At 38.3% G+C, this 17,006-nt stretch overlaps 1 protein-coding gene across 2 annotated transcripts in view; it reads left to right on the forward strand.

Annotated features, from left to right (window-relative positions):
- The window catches only part of PTPRQ (protein tyrosine phosphatase, receptor type Q), a 239,951-nt gene that overhangs the window by 52,623 nt on the left and 170,322 nt on the right, over window positions 1-17,006 (forward strand). For both annotated transcript variants that reach the window (XM_025191547.1, XM_025191548.1), the window contains 6 exons: window positions 1,480-1,640; window positions 2,569-2,680; window positions 3,478-3,704; window positions 9,977-10,046; window positions 13,720-13,919; window positions 16,098-16,347. In XM_025191547.1, coding sequence (XP_025047332.1) covers window positions 1,480-1,640; window positions 2,569-2,680; window positions 3,478-3,704; window positions 9,977-10,046; window positions 13,720-13,919; window positions 16,098-16,347 — 1,020 coding nt within the window. The remainder of the gene's footprint in view (window positions 1-1,479; window positions 1,641-2,568; window positions 2,681-3,477; window positions 3,705-9,976; window positions 10,047-13,719; window positions 13,920-16,097; window positions 16,348-17,006) is intronic.

The following is a 17,006-nucleotide window of genomic DNA, read 5'->3' on the forward strand; positions in this document are numbered from 1 at the left end:
GGGGAACACGGCCAATCTTAGGGCATGCATGTGCACCCACATGCAACCCCTACGCATCACCAGTGCCCACAGGGACAAACCTGTCTGGCCAAGCCTGGCACTGGAGTCCATATTTGGGCCCTTACATATAATGTACTCTTTCTAATTGAGCCTCCTCCGTAATCCTGTTGGTGTTAGCATTTCTGCTTCAGTTACAGAGATGCAAATCCAATACTAGGGCAATAAAGAATGCCACATAAGCATGCAACTCAGGCAAAGAAATTTCCATTTCCAAACTGGAATGTTGTGGCAAGGATGTGTACTGTCCTACTAAGATATGCAGCCTAAGGCTGGCAAGCAAAAATGACTGTATACTACATTTATACCCACTGGAATCCAGTATGCTTGAGTTCCTCAAAATTAGCTGTAACAAGCCTCTCTCCAGATTGCCTATGGGCTTTGTAGCAGTGCAGATCCTGGGACACTTTTAGTGCTACCACTTGCACTTATCTCCACTTCCATGATTTCTTTTACATCATGACTGGCTTCATCCAACCCTGCCTGTACTGGTTATACACTGAATTGAATGGTGAGGTTAGAAGTGGGGGGCTAAAATTGACCCCATTGTGTTGAGAGCATTTGATATTTTCATTAATGAACTTACACACCTTCTGCACATACAACTAAGGAGACTTTTTTTTGGAATTCGGAGAGGGGTTTTGTGTCAGAAACCATAAATTGATTAGAATCTTCTTGGTCAATAAGGTACAATAAAATATGCAACTAAAATCCCTTGAAACACACAAGTTATGATTATTACAATGTGGATATTTTAGGAGCTTCAGCACGACACATGACAGGAAATATTGGAATAACAAAAACGAATCATGGATTGGGAACTTGTCTGCGCCATTTTGACCTGTTTGCAAAAGGGGTGGAACATTAGGAAGGCAGAGAGAAATGGGTAGGACTATTCTGGATAATTAAGTCTGGCAGGAACAGAAGAATGTGTCAACAGGGAAATAGTAGAGGTATAGCAAGGAGCCACGACACCTGGGCTCCATCCCTGTTCTGGGTTGGGGGGAGCTGGGAATAGTGAATCCTGGGATGCTGGAGGACTGCAAATTGTGCAGTTTATCTCCATGGAGCAGGCTGAAATTACCTTGACATGATTTAGGTAGCATAGCCCAGGGTTAACCCTTGTCTGAAGTGCATAACTTTGAGATGGCAGAGGGCACTTAGCATGAGTTAATGAACTTTAACATGTGGATGCTTGAGGTTTAAGTACCCTTAGTATGATCTAAGTGTAATGTGTAACTTCATCCTATAGAATCCAATGTTCTGCTGTTGGCTGTGATGAGAGAAGGGTCAGTACCTTATATCTGGTTCACCCACTATATAACTGTTGATGGACATTTTTATAATACATTGTAACCAGTAATGCATTTTCATATAGTTTTGTTTAGATTAATTTGTTCTTAATCCACAATTTTCTTTTAGAACCTGCAAAACCAGAAGGACTTAGAGCCTTTAACATTTCATCATATTTTTTTTCTCTGCACTGGAGACTACCCTATGGACATGTAGACAGGTTTCAAGTGGATCTTACTCCTGAGCATGGTTTTGTTACTATCCTAGAACTTGGAGGAGGGCAGTATCAGGTGTGAATTTTTATTATAGTACTGTCAACTTCTGTTTAAGCATGGTGCGGCTAGGAAAAATAACCAACTTGCTTCTTCAGCGTTTTAACAGAATAATAATTCAAAAATACTAATGCCAAATTTGTCCGAGCAAATTTCAGCATCTGTGGTTTGTTACCTTAACAACAGTATGGCACTTTGTCTTTTTAAAGTCTGCTGTAAACCTGCAGCCAGTCATCCAAGGGTTCATGAATAGTTTAACAAAGGAAGGGCAGAGCTATTGAGTAATACAGGCTCATTAATTGTGTACTTGCGAGGAAGATCTAGCTTTAAATCATTAATGCAGGCAACGTTTCCCTGGTAAGCCATCAAAAAGAAATAGGAGCACTTTTTGATTCTCCTGTCTGGAAAAATATAACAACAATAATAATGGCATTTCTGGTTGTTTTGCTTTTGTTTTTTATTGGAACTGCAAAACCACAGGTATTTCATAAAAAATATTTACTCTTAAAGCGAATGATGTTTATTTTAAAGATAAGATAGCTTAAACACTGGAAACTTGGAAGTTTTTCAACAGCCATATATTTTTATTCCTCAGAAAAGTAGAGTTTTCTAATGTTTCCTGTAGCTGAGTCACTTAAGTGATGGGTGCTACAGAAAGCCACAGATAGACAGACAGATAGAGACAGTTGATTCTGTAATAAAATTAATAGTTATTTTTGGTGTTCTTTAATATTGTATGTTATACAAGTCTTATGGTGGGTAATTTAAATACAATTGCAAAATGCTATACTGCAGCAAACAAATGTAAGCTACTGTTTTTATTATTTTAACATGTATTACATCACATAATCTTTCTTAATGTTGACTGATAATATTGCTTTAAAAGCTTTTTTTCCTGATTATTTGTATCATGGCAAAAGGCTTATACAGTTATTTGGTATTTTAGGCTGATTTTTCTAGTACTACTCCTGGAACAACATACAATGTGACAGTTTCTTCAGTTTCTTCCTCAGCCTACAGTTCACCAGTCAGTAGAACAGTGACAACAAATGTAACCAGTAAGTTGCTTATGATTTTTCACTTCTCGGTAACTACTAAAATTTGTTTTATTACTTAAAACATGTACAATCTTACCTTAAAGGTTTCAACCAGGAATGAGTTTAAGACTACTCTTATTGCTAGTTTTTGTGAAAATATTAAACTGATTTTTTTGTCATTTTTTACACAGAAAACATATAGATAAGAATGAGGAATGATCTAGGAGATAATTAGAGCTCCTCTTTCTTGAAAAAAAAGGGGAACTCTAATTTCCTCTTTCTTGAAAAAAAAAAAAGCTAAAGGTGATTATGATTGCCAGTTGTATTCATTCTTTAGCTTGCTTGTTAGGAACAGATACGTTTTCAAAAATGCATACTTTTTAGTATGTTATTTGCATCATGAAGTAAAACACTACAAGCTACATATTCACATATCTGCACTGGATATTTCTCAGGCAAGTAGATGAGAATCATACATTATAAAGTGCCACAAATTCCAGTGTAGTTTACATGAATCTAAGTAAGCTGCCATAATATATCTTAGAAATTGGACTAACATCAAATTCTATTTTGTTTGTCAAGATTTTGAGCATTCCATTATTTGCATTCTTACAAAGGAATGTTGTTGGTATTTCACAAGGCATTTAATCACCTTTTTCAAGACTGATCCAGGGAGAAAGAAGCTTTTTATTTAACAGAGGGTTAGGACTTTAGGAGCGTTAAAAGTTTATGCTGGCAAATTATTTTATTTTTATATGCTAAATAGGAAGTTATACAAATTGCTATCTGACAGTTTAATTGAAGACTTGTTTTTATAGATCCTGGACCCCCTGTGTTCCTTGCGGGTGAAAGAGTGGGTTCTGCAGGAATTCTGCTCTCTTGGAATACACCGCCACGTCCTAATGGGAGGATTATATCGTACATTGTTAAATATAAGGAGGTCTGTCCATGGGTGCAAACTACTTATACAGAAGTTACAGCAAAACCGGATAGTTTGGAGGTTCTTCTTACCAATCTTAACCCTGGAACAACTTATGAAATTAAGGTAAAATCCGTATTAAATCATTCTTGTACTTTGCATTTTGTTTGTTTTCATATATTTCAGATTAAAGTAGGCACACACAGTACTTTCCTGATGTGTGTGCTAATTACCTCATAAATATAATAAATATACTAACATTATTTTAATCAACTGTTCTAATTCTCTTTAAAAAAGCTTACTGTTTTCACATCAAAACATAATAAATATGTTTTTGTTTTTATCATCCTACTTGATGTGTAATGTTCTGTGGAATAGTAAATCAAGGGTAATTTTTTCAGAAGTGTTTAATCTAAATTCCTACATTACTTTTGAAAAAGAGACTCTTGCTTCTAAAACCATTAGGTGGTTCTTTAAATTAGTAGTTCTCAACCTTTTTAGACTCAAGGCACTCCACGGAAATACCAACTCTCAGCTTATAGTCTCTTGACTAAGAACTCAGAAAGACTACAACAGGTCAGAATGATTTTAAAATAGGGGTTCCTATTTGAAATCTCTGGGTTTGCAGAGTGGCACCCCATGGCATAGCAATAGTAAGAGTGATAATATTGAGTGGCAGCCCATGGCACACTTAACACAATTCTCAACACTCTGGTTGAGAATTGGTGTTTTAAACCATGGTGTTTTACTTTGATATGCCCTAAAATTCAAGTTAGCTGTATTACTCTTCCTTCCCATTAAAATTATTTCCTGAAATATCACTGTGAATTTCCACTGCTAATCAATAAATGCATTCCCATAACTATGGTGTATACAAGCTAGATATTTCCTTAACTTTGTTACATATTCTTAAACTCCTCTTTCCTCACCCTCCCCACCCCCCAAAAATAATCTTTGAACACGGTGATAATGAGTGACTTAATGAAATGGACCCGAAATAAAATACTGTCCTCCTGTCCACATTTGTGAGCAGGGGACAATGCATGCTGTTTTATACCACTTACTTGTTTTTTGTAAGGACCTGGCAGCAATGCTTTTACATGCCAGTTCTGTAACAGAATAAGGAGTTAAACTTGAAATGCTTTCATATGCTGCAGTTTCATACAACTTAAGACTATGTAAAAATTCCAGGTCTTTCAGGCTGTGATCAAGACAATGCAATGAATTCCTTTCATATTTTGTATACATATTAGAAGGTAAAAATTGAAATATGGCTTATTTTAATAACACCAGCATTATGAGAAAGCCGTTTGTTGTGAATGCTAGGAGTAATAACAACATAGATAAGGGAGTCAAAGTATCTATGACAACAGAAATAAATACTGTTTGATTTTCAGTTAACTGTAGCTAAACTTTCACTTCACAGCTATTAGTTAAAAAAGAAAAAAGGACCATTTGCTTCGGCCTTAAGCCAGTAGTTGTCAGCTGGGGTGCCTTAAGCCTTTCTCAGGGGTGCCATAGCATGGGTGCTATGGCCATGGCCAGGTGAACTGCCCAGCATATCTCACGCAGAGCCAGATGGGGAAGTATACTGCCTGAGACAGTACACCAGGCAGGAGTGCTTGCTTATGCTGCAGCCCTTCCCAATCTGACCCACCCCCCATGGTGATCCTGGGAACAGAGGTGTGTGGGACAGTTTGACCTGCCAACAGCGGTGCAGCAGCCTAGGGAAACACACAGATAAATCTCCAAGCTGCCACTCCACCGCCAGGTAGAACTGCATTGTATCCTTTTATTGTCAGAGGAGCATGGTGGGGAAGGCAGGTCAGACCAGGAAGGGCTGCAGCAGGAGTGATTTTATATGATGAACATCATGTATCAGGTCCTGCTCTAGCCCTTTCTGGTCAGACTTTATATGAGGCATGCTGGGCAATTCTACCTGGCAATGTCAGCGTCAATGGCACCCCAATTGGGAACAGCTCAGGCAGTACAAGTGGTTCTCAGTCTGGGTGCCACCAAGTTTAGAGAAATTATGGAAGGATGCTTTGCATCTAAAATACTGATGAACCCTTCATCAGATGTGGTGTGGTGTGATATAAAACTCTGAATAGCATAGCAGTGTCTATTTTAGTCAGTATTCATTATTACAGTTTCTGCACATTCTATTCCTTAATTTCTACAGGAATCTTTCTTAGCATCATAGCCAAATGTATGGGGTTTTTTTCCTCTCGTGAACACCGGTGGCTACACTCTCTGATGCATGGACCAAACTCTGTCCCCTGATGCTTGCAGGCAGTTCTCTTTATCATTGCCATATCCCCTCTAGTAACAAGTTCTGATTTGTTATACCTGCATGTCATTCTCATTCAGATGAGCTGTGGTCCTTTAATTGCAGCTAATAGCTAGGATGACAAGATTGATTCTTTGCTTAATCTGATAAAAAAGCTGATGCTTATACCCCTCTCAGGGTGACTTCTTAGGGAAACTGGCTTTTCGTTCAGTGTTTGTTTTCATGAAGAGGTTGAATAGACACCTGTTTGGTGATGGCGTTAGGGACAGCAAATCCTGCATCTGTGTAGGGGGTTGGACTACATGATACTTTGGTTGCATCACAGAAACATGGGTTTGGAAGGGACTTCTGGTGTTATCTAGTCCAGGATGAGATTATGTCAAAGACTGGAATACTAAACTGACTTACCATATTTACTTGATTCCAAGATGAAGTTTTGTCCCCATTTATCATGGGGGGTAGGGGGGGAGGGAAGTCCCTTGCCTTGGAATCGAGTATGAGGCAGCTGGGGGCAGGCAGCTACTGTGGCCCCCCACTGTCTCTGTACTTCCTGGCCCCTTTTGATCTGACCCAGTTTTGGATCTGGGTCAATATAGTACTAGCAAGTATGCAGATAAAAGTGCTAATAATGTGGGGAAATTTTCTCATCCTCATACATGTGGCCACCCAGAAGGTCGATCTGCACTCCCCCTTTATGTAGTAGGCTCTGATGCAGGTAATTTGGTTCATTATTATTGTTAAGTAGAAATAATATTTCTACTTTTCCTTTTTTTTCAGTAGGATGAGTCTTAATTTTCCTTCTTGACAGGGAAAGAAAACTTTGTAGACAATGATAATTACATTAATGTCTATTATTCAAATGAAGTGGAAGTTCAGTCATAAAGGATCACTGTATTATTATACCAGGTCCATTCAGTGGACAGTTATGCGTTCCTGTAGATACTTACCCATTGCCATGGTGTTTCAGAAATTATTGACATGGTACCCATTATTTGTCAGGGGCTTTTACTGAAAGGTATAAAAATCCCTCAAGATGGATAATTACGTAATAATATATGTCTGCAGGGACTTTCCTGCCTGTAAGAAATTACTTGTAGCCTTATGACTCAAACAGTAAGAATTAATATTCCTTATAAATATTTATCTTAGCTGGTTTAACTGTAGAGGATGCTTTCATTTAATGAAGTCTAATATTCTTTTATATCCAATTATGTTGTCTCCCATGATAATATTTTATGATACAGTTCTACAAGTTAATTTTACATTCTGCAAATCTTTATTTTTATATATTAGTTTTTAATTTGATGCTTTTTCAAATTAATTTCATGTCTCATTTTTCTCCTATCACGATAGAGAATTTACAGGTGTATATAACTAATCTCTTTACTATTGACAATGCCATAATTCCTCTTTTTCTATAATAAATTTCAATTCTAAACTAAATTGTCCTAATCGTTTTATTTTCTCCTCATATGGAAATGCTTCTTGCCTCTAATTTTTGTTGTCCTTCCTGGAACTTTTCTGTTTCCACTATATCTTTTTTGTGGTGACCAAAACTGATACCAGTAAGGTGAGTACATACCCTTAGATCTATTTATATTTTGATATTGTAATGCCTTTAGCATTATTTTCTTTCCGTGTCATATATCCTATCATCTATCAAATCTGCCAGCCATCAATAAGTATTTCTAGAAAACTTTTCCAAGTTCTTGCTGTGCATCTAGGACCAATCAATGTGTAAGTGCAGTTAAAATGATGCTTTCTCATGTGTACTTCAGTATGCCCTCTGCACAACTGTCATTGCCTTAGTTGGCTATTCTAGTTTCTTTTGTAATTCCCTACAATCCTGTTTAGTTTTGTAAATCTCTAGAATTAGTTTGTGTCCTAGATGGTTCTTCTTTCACATTAACATTGTTGGCTTCCTGGCCAAGTGCCCTAACCACTGAACTCCTGAAGCTAAAACACAGGAGGGTCTTCCTTTTCCTCCTCTATTGTAAACAGACATGACTACAGCTACAGTTTTAAGACTTATGTGTGTACAGCTACTGTGCATACATGGCTATGTACCTGCCTGGCCAGTGCTTTGTCTCCCTGCTAAGCACGCTCGGCATATATGCATATTCTTCTGTATGCATACTGTGAGGGTAATAGAATCACAAATTATGCCAAAAGGGCCACTTATGCAATTGGTAAAGTGTCATGTAGGTTCATTAAGTGAAACAGAATTCTGGTGTAGTAACCACTGTCAAATCTGAGCCTTTGGCATTAAATTTGTTGTGTGGAAGGGCTGGTGGCTGTCCCCAGTAGTAATAGTTGGCATAGGCAGACTGACCACTCTTCATTTTTAGCTGCCAGCAATTTGGTCTGTCAGCTTAGGGATTTTCATACTTCTTACAAATTAAATTGCCATTCAAGCAAGCATTATGAGTCAGGGCAGCGGGCTGTTTAATTGCCCCACTTACCAGCATGGAAGTGGCTGCTGGGTTATAAGCAGCAGCCCCTGCAATACTCAACAAGATAGGACTTCTTCTTTGGCTGCTGAGTCCTTGCTCCTGGTCTGGCTTCCTGTTTCCCCTTTTGGTTCCTGCTGTGCCTTCCTGATGCCATGTTTCCCAGTTCTGTGCCTAGTTTCTAGCTCTGAATTCCTTATCTAGTCTTCTGTTGTGTTGTCCCTGGTCTGTTGGCTTCGAGTGCCCAGGTTCCTGGCTTCCAGTTCCCAGTTTCTGGCTGCTAGTTTTTGGTTGTGTCTAGCTCTAGTCCTTGATCCATGATTCTAGTTCCTGGTTTGATATTCTTGGTCACCTGACCCTGCCTACTCCTGACTCCTGGGCTTGTATCTTCCTAATATTGAGGCCTTACCACCCATGTTGTGGTCACGCACGTGACACAAACAGTGATTCCACACATTGTTGAAATTGCTCATAAACCCTTATACTTCTAAAGAGAAAATGGACATTGGCAAGTAAAAGGGCTTTTCCTAAAGTGAAATATTATATTTAATGTTTTGTACCTTAAAAGTAAATGAAACCGTTTAGCTGAAAAACAGGTATTCATTTGTATAAATACTGCATTTCCTCAATTCTAAGATGAGTCCCCCCTACCCACTCCATTCATCATGGGAAAACAATGCCTCATCTTAGAACTGAGTATCAGACCACTGGGAGCTGAGGAGCAGCTGTTCAGAGACCCTGACTAGGCCATGAACAACATCAGCAGCATGCAGAGTCCTGCTTCCAGAGTTTGCTTGCTGCCTGGCACCCATCCCTTCATCTCCCTCAGTGGCAGGAAGCCAGGCAGGGAAGGCAGAATCTCTGCATTACTGCTACAGTTTCCAGCTAGCCACACTCCCTGCACACTGGCTCCCTACAGCACTCAGCTGCAGTGGTTCAGCTCTCAGTTATTACAGGCATGAGGGAGATCCAAAGCCTCTCCTGCCCAAGCTTCAGGGAGCAGCTTTGGCAGCACACAGATTCCTTCTTCCAGCCTGCTCTCAGCCAGTGATGAAGACAGGGGAAGTGGGGCGGGAGCTGGTCAGAAAAGGAGGAACCTGTGTGCTGCTGAGCTGGGCTCCCTTCACAGCTGCTTCCTGCAACATAGGGCCAGAGTGACTCTAGGGCTCCCCATGCTCCCAGAGCAGTGGAGAAAGCAGCAGAGGAGCAGGCAAGCAGTAGGAGTAAGTCATAGGAGGCGGGGGGCTAGGGGGCAGACACCAGAGGCAATGGAGAAGGGGTCAGGCATCCTGCTCCCCATACTACCTGTCGCCTGCTCCCTGCCCTTGCTCTCCCCCCAACCTGGCCCCTCACCTCTGCTTTCTGTACTGTTTGCATCCCTGCTGTTGCTTTCCTGCCACAACAGTGGGAGGAAGTTACAAATTTAAAATGACCCTCCAATAATTAAATTCTAGACGTGGACAATTATAACAAATTTATACTTTTCTGTGTCTAGAATCAAATTATTGGGGGTCATCTTGAATTCAAAGTAATCTTGGATTCAGGTAAATAAGGGCATAATTCAACAAACATAGATTGCACTATGTATTTGTCTGATGCAGTTGCTGCCCTTGTATATCTTCTAAAATCTCTAATGTAACTATTTTGATGTGTTGTAGGTTGCTGCTGAGAACAGTGCTGGTGTTGGAGTATTCAGTGATCCTTTCCTCTTTCAAACAGCAGAAAGTGGTAACTTTACTAAAATTTTGTCTTACCTAATTTGAGTAAAGAACCCTTGGTTTCTAGTCTTCATGTGAGGCTGGAAAAACTTCTAGTGCATTTCACAGTAAAACTGGATTCCTTCACTGTACCTGTAGAGGGTGAATATGTTGAATCGTAGCAGCAGGATATAAAGCATCCAGATACCGGAAAGCTCTACCTCACTCTGTTCTCAGACTTGTTCTTCAGGAGCTTCGCAAATGTCAGTATGCAGACAGATTGGGAGAGCAAAGGCAAGAATAGTGAATTGCCTATTAAGTAGATAAACAATTTATGCTGGCCATGGCTACAGAAACTGTGCAGTGTCAGGTTTCTTGCATAACAATTTTGTGCCCAGCTTAGCTTCTTTGGTTGGTGCTGGGCATGGGCAGATCTATGTTTTTCTAAAGGGGGTGCAGCATACCACTGTTCAGAGCATGGCAGGATGTGGGGCCACAGTGTGGCTGGAGTTCTGGGGCAGCCAGGAACACCAGGGAGTTGAGCAGGGGGCAGGAGCACTAAGGGGGCACCTACTCACTGATGCTGATGACCTGGATATGGCAGGAGGCTGAGAGCTGCTAGTTTCCCACTCCAGCCAGGGGCCATGGGGAGTAGCTGTGTGGGATGCCATGCTTGGCCTGGGACAGTGCGTCAGTGGGCAGCTTCCTTGCTACTCTCTCCTTGCCCTCACTCAGATGTCCCTTGCTGGCTGAGAGCAGGCACTTGGAGGAGGAACCTGTGCTGCTGCTGCTGCTGTTCCCAGCTGAGCTGAGCACCTGCACAGCTGCTTCCTGTACCCCATGCCTGGGATGGTGTGAAAGTAGCTCTGGGGCAGCCCTGTTCCTTTGTTAGCCAAGGACAGTGGTGGCAGTGAGACATGGGTTCATCCTTTCTGCCCCTGCTCCCAGCCAGTGGGAATCTGGGTGGGAGAGCAGCAGGTGCAGGAAGAAGAAACCCACCCACTTTCACTGTTGTTCCCAACAGAGTCCAGCACCCTGTGATTTGCTCCCTGCAGCCCATGGCTGGAGCAGGGCAGGAGCAGCTCTAGGGCTTGCCCGGAACCTGGGGAGTCCCCTTGGAGTGGTAGTGAGGCCTCATAGCATGCTGTACCCCACAGCTCCAAGAAATATATGTGTAGTTTTCACTGTGTTCTTGCTCTCCATTTTGATACCTAAAGCTCATTCATAATGCATGTCTCCAATGAGAATCTTTCTCAAAGCATGCAAAAGGATTGCGAAGCTGATATTACATAATATTGTGGTATAAAATTCATCATTATTATTAATTTACATGATGGGTTCCTGATCTCACAGGTTAACCCCATGCAAAGTTCTATACAATATTGAGGGCTTATGTGGGATTCTGTGTAGGTTCAATGTAATGAGAGATGAGCAAGTACAATCAGTTCCCATTGAAGTCTATTAAAGATGCGTTCAGCACTTTGTCATTCCAGACTGCCAATGAGCTTTACGTGACTGTAATTTAAACTTTTGCAAAAGTTTCATCACATGAAATAGGACATAAATAAAAACAGTGAACCTTTACCATAGAGAGGTGGTTCTCCCTAGTAGTAATAGCTGGCATCAAGTGTAGTAGCTGTACAAATCTACACTTGATTTTGCAAGCATGCGGAAATGCATAGTCAATATTTTAAGTCTTAAGCAAGATAAAATCGCACCATTTGCCAGCATTACTGCTTTCATCAACATTTTTGCATAATCATTTTTATGTATGATTTATTTAAAATAGAAAGTATTATCACTATAAGCTATAATTTCAGTTAACATTTTAACTGTAATGAGATTTTTTTTCTCATGTAACTGATACTATATTTGTAGTTAGAGCTTTCTTTCTGAAAATTAAAAAAAAAACCCCAAATCATGATCAAATACAACTGGATAATGCACTTAAAAATATAAGTTAAAACATCAAAATTTATCTTAGATACAAAATGTTTGAATAATTAAAGACTTAATATTGCTAGTTCTCGATTAGTTGATATCCATCAGCATGAGAGCTGTTGTCTGGAAAAGAGCAATGAAGAATGGAAAGAAAAACTATGATTAGTGCTTTGTTGAACTGGAGCTTTAAAGCAGGAGGCTTGGAGGATCTTTTCCTCTTTAGTTATGCAAGATTTTCTAAATGTTGAACCTGTATGTTTACCATATATTAATCTACTTATCATTCACCTCCACAGTATAGCATTATTTCCAGATTATGTAATCTGGTTTTGATGCATAGGTCCAAAGGTTCAGATAATCACCTGAACTTCTGGATGTTTCTCTGTTTAAACTAACACTTGATTTTCTGAGTCCTTGTTCCATACTCCAGATAAGATTATGCTGCATTCCATTTCTTTGTAGTGTGATTTAAACAGATTCACTGACTATTCAATGAACAACTAAAACTGGTAAAGAACAGTATTTCATAGTCATGCAATAGCCTTCCATGGAAAATGATAACTCAAATACTATAGCTATGGTATACATGGAAATATTAAATGAAAAGTGTCTAAGTTACCAAAAGGTGAGGTTTTCAAATATTCATTTTATTTTATTTTTCTTTAAAGTGACAGGTCCAATTTGCTAGTTTTTGCACCTATATTAATCTATATTACATTTTGATTTAGAAGCAACTTTCTAAGGCCAAATCAAATTTTAAAAAATGATTTCAGTCTTAGAGCTCTAATTTCTCATTATGTCACAACATAAATTTAAAAGCCAGACCGAACCAGACTCAGTTCATTCACTTGAATTCAGCTTGCTAGATCTTAATTGCAAAAGCAAGTGCTACATTTGTTTTCATAAGAAGGCAGTGATGTTGAAATGTAAATTTTAAGGGCCATTATTAATATGAAATCCAAGCAGTTTCAAATTGTGTTTCCAGTTCCTATATCAAGCCATGAGCCCTCCTGCCAATTTTATTGGCTTTACATTCACCCCTTTCTGTTTTCCTTGCCTATGCTCTGGAAATGATCAATCAATGTACATGTGCATGTAAAACAGAACACAAAGTGATGTCAGAAAAGCTACATCTGAAAAAATGGACAAAGATGTATATTTTTTAATCTCTTTGAATTACAGCAAATTTAAGTGCTACTTTAAACATAGTAGGTGGAAGTCCTTTCAGACAAGAATATGATGTTTTTAATAGAGCCAAATGCTTCATTTCTGTCAGCCTGATTTTTACTGTACCCTCGTTTTAGCTAGACTGAGAGCTAACTGATCGCTTATCAACCAGTTGGAGGTGTTAATGAAAGTTTGGTTCCTGTGACATGCTCACGCTGTGTTTACCCAAGTATTTGGAAATTAGATATAGTGGCATTCCAGAATGCATTCAACTCAAAGAAACGTACAGAGGGAGGAAAAAAATATTTTGCTAAGTAATAGATACTATCCTTTGTGTAAGAGAATAAATATAAATTATTTCTAGAGTTGGGGTGCAAAACAACTTTTAAAGTTTAAGAGATTCCTCAGATATCTTAGTCCTGAATAATAGTATTAGGTAGATAACATTTTAAAACTGATATTAGGAAGAAGAATAAAAAGATTTTCTTTACTTTTTAATCACAATTGAGATTAGAAAAGATTTGATTCTGAAATACATACTTGCTACAAAGAAATGTATGCCTTATTGGTTTTGTTTGTTTTGTTTTGTTTCCAAGCTCCAGGTAAAGTAGTGAATCTCACAGTTGAGGCCTTAAATTATTCAGCTGTAAATCTGATCTGGTTTCTGCCTCGGCAACCAAATGGAAAGATAACTAGTTTCAAGATTAGTGTGAAACATGCAAGAAGTGGAATTGTAGTGAAAGATGTCTCTGTTAAAGTAGAGGACCTTCTGTCTGGGAGGTTACCAGAATGTAATGTAAGTGTTAAAAACATTTTCATTAGAAATTAGATTAGAACCACAAAATGTTGTTTTGGATTTGAATTTTGAATGGTCCCAAAATTTGAGGATTTCTGGACCTGGAATTTGATTCAGGACTAAAATAAATCTCTCCTTTGCTCATATAATACCTTTGCATAAAAGAAAGAATTTAAAGCCATGTACAAAACATAAGCCTAAAACTTGATACATTTGGGTAAAGACTGACCTTTATGAGCTAGAGCAGATTAGCAGTATTTTCAACTGAATACTTTTCTAGTAGAAAATGCAGTTTAATTGAAATTTAATAATCTCATGGGAAGTATTAATATGAACAATGTTTTGTATAAAATGTTTCATTTTTTTTCTTCATTGAGATAATGGTAGCACATTTCATTTTGATAAGGTGTACACACATAATTTAATTGAGTGTCAACTTTAATACTGCATTTATTTTAACATCGTATTACAATGCAACATACCTCATGGTTTATGTATATTATACTTATTTATAATACTAAAGAAATATTGAAATTAAATGTATTACCTTATTAAGATGAAATTATTTCGCATTATTGAAACTAGGTATTTCACTGTTTCCAAATTGACAATTTTCAGAATTTTAAATATTCTGTGAAATATTTCCATATATTTTACTTTTCTTTCCAATTCAGAGCAAACACAAATTTCTAAATGTCAAACTCTCCTGCAGGGTGGAAATTCCACTCTCAGCTGGAATTTTTCCATGACTGTGGAGCTAGTATCCATCTCTGATGAGAAGTACCATTTTTAATTGCAATGGTTTGTAAAGACTTGAGTTTCAGATTTTACCTGAAAAATAGATATACTTAGGCTGAGTTAGTTCAGTACAAACTGCAAAGGCATAGTGCCACCTGCTGAATCACTAACATAATTTATTGTAGTATCAGTATCCTTACTGATTAAGCTGATTAGTGCTTCTTGGACTTAAAATATAGTAGAAGCATACACTTTTAAATTAGTTACTGGGAAACTCATTGAGTCAAGTAGCTGAATCCTGGAAAGAAACTCTAGGAATATTTAATGAACATTAGTTGTTTCATTTAGTTAATCTGTATTCATGAGTTTGTATTGTAAAAGAGACCTAATAAGATGGAATGAACTGCCTAGCTTACACTGGGTGAGTTATTACCAGTGTCAAATCGGGAAAGATGCTAACAACCTGAATTTACTGACACACAGAAAGGAAAACTTATATTCAAATATATTTTTATAATATTTGTGTCCACACATATTTGCCATTACATGTCTGGTACTGCACTTTTTAAATTTAATTTATTTTACCATGTTTTTCAGTTTACTTTTTTGATGTTGTGAAAATCAAATTATCTGGCAGATTTCTCTATTTACCAAGATTTTTGCATGGAATTCTTTTCCTAAGAGCATGCCCAAGGCTTCCATTTTTTCTTGTTTGTTTGGGTTTTTCTTGTTCTTAGGCTTTTATACAAGGGTCAGTCAAAGTAATGCCTTTTACTTTTATTGTCAGACAATATTATTGAAAATGTTGCACAGAATCTGCACTTCATTTCTGAATACAATTATTTTTCAAGATAGTCTCCTTTTCCATTAATAGCCTTTTTACACAGCTGACCAAGGGCACATTTCCTGACATTGTAAAAGTCCTTGTCCTTGTTGTGCAGCCACTGTTGCACAGCCACCATCACTTTGCTGTCATCCCAAAAAAGTTGCCATCATAGTGGAGCCTTCATCCTGTAGGCAGCACTGTCCACCCACTCAATTATATTGCCATTGTGGTCCTCAAGTTGCTGTGTGTACTAGCACTGTCATACAGAAGTAGTATCTGAGGCATGTCTCTGTTGGGCACTTTGGATGGGTCTTGAGACAGACCAATGAGTTTATTACTCTTACCTTAGGCAGGAAGTTAATAAGAAGAGCACCTTCCATGTTCATGACTCACTTAAGAGATGTTATTTTCAAACTGACCCTTGCAGACTATTTTTATCTTGCTAGGAACTGAAACTCTCATCTCTATACAATATCTATATAATGATATGTAATATGTATGTAATAGAAAGACTTATTAGGTAGCTCCAAATCCATGCTGATTAAAACAAAATGTTTAAGTTAAAGATTTAGCTTTTCATGGTTCTTATTTTGGTTCTTATTTTGTCTTCATAGGATAACAGTGAATCATTTTTGTGGAGTACCACAACACCTTCAACAACTTTTGGAAAATCTACAGTTCCTTCACAGACTACGCTTACACCAGTTACGATAGCACCTAGTAAAATGAGCTCTGTCTGGAATGAACCAATTAGCTTTGTTGTAACTAATCTTAGACCATACACCACTTACCTTTTTGAGGTCTCTGCAGTTACCACTGAAGCAGGTTATATTGACAGTGCAATTGTCCGAACACCAGAATCAGGTATGTGTTTCTTTTGGACTAAAATCTTTGAAGTGCAGAGTAAAATCAAGATGTAAAAATCTCAGATTATTTTGAAATAAAAATTATAGCATATAGGATCCTTCAGGGTGTGATTCTCTTTAAAACTAGAACTAAGAGCATATTTCAACATATACTTTTTTCTTCATTATATACTTCTCAGTATGCTCAATCAGTTTCAGCAGGTGGGATCTACTGAATAGATGGCGATGTGTGTGTGCGCATATGCAGCTGAGGAACCTATCCCAGCAAAGAATCAAGTATAATATTGTATTTTATATATAATCCAAGTTCTCCTTTATAATACAATTCAGTCCAATACAAGAGAACCTGGATTATTTTCTGGGACAAGGTCCTTGGCTACTGATGGCCATGAGGATTTGTAAACTGTCTAGGAGTCATATATAGCCACAACAGATAGTTGCATGGGGCAGCTGAGATTCCCTGGCTGTGTCCTGTGATTTTTATTTCAAAGAGTGACACTTCTCTAATGAGCTCTGTGAGACCACTTATGAGCTCCAGCTGAGTAGACCAAGCTGTAGGATCTTAATTTTGTAAGAACGCGTGGATAATGCAAAGCACAAGAAAAAGAAGCACAGTTCATGTCATGACACTAGGAGCACATGGGACTAGGAAAGAGT

Source organism: Alligator sinensis, unplaced genomic scaffold (assembly GCF_000455745.1).
Source record: "Alligator sinensis unplaced genomic scaffold, ASM45574v1 scaffold672_1, whole genome shotgun sequence".
Taxonomy (NCBI): Eukaryota; Metazoa; Chordata; order Crocodylia; family Alligatoridae; genus Alligator; species Alligator sinensis.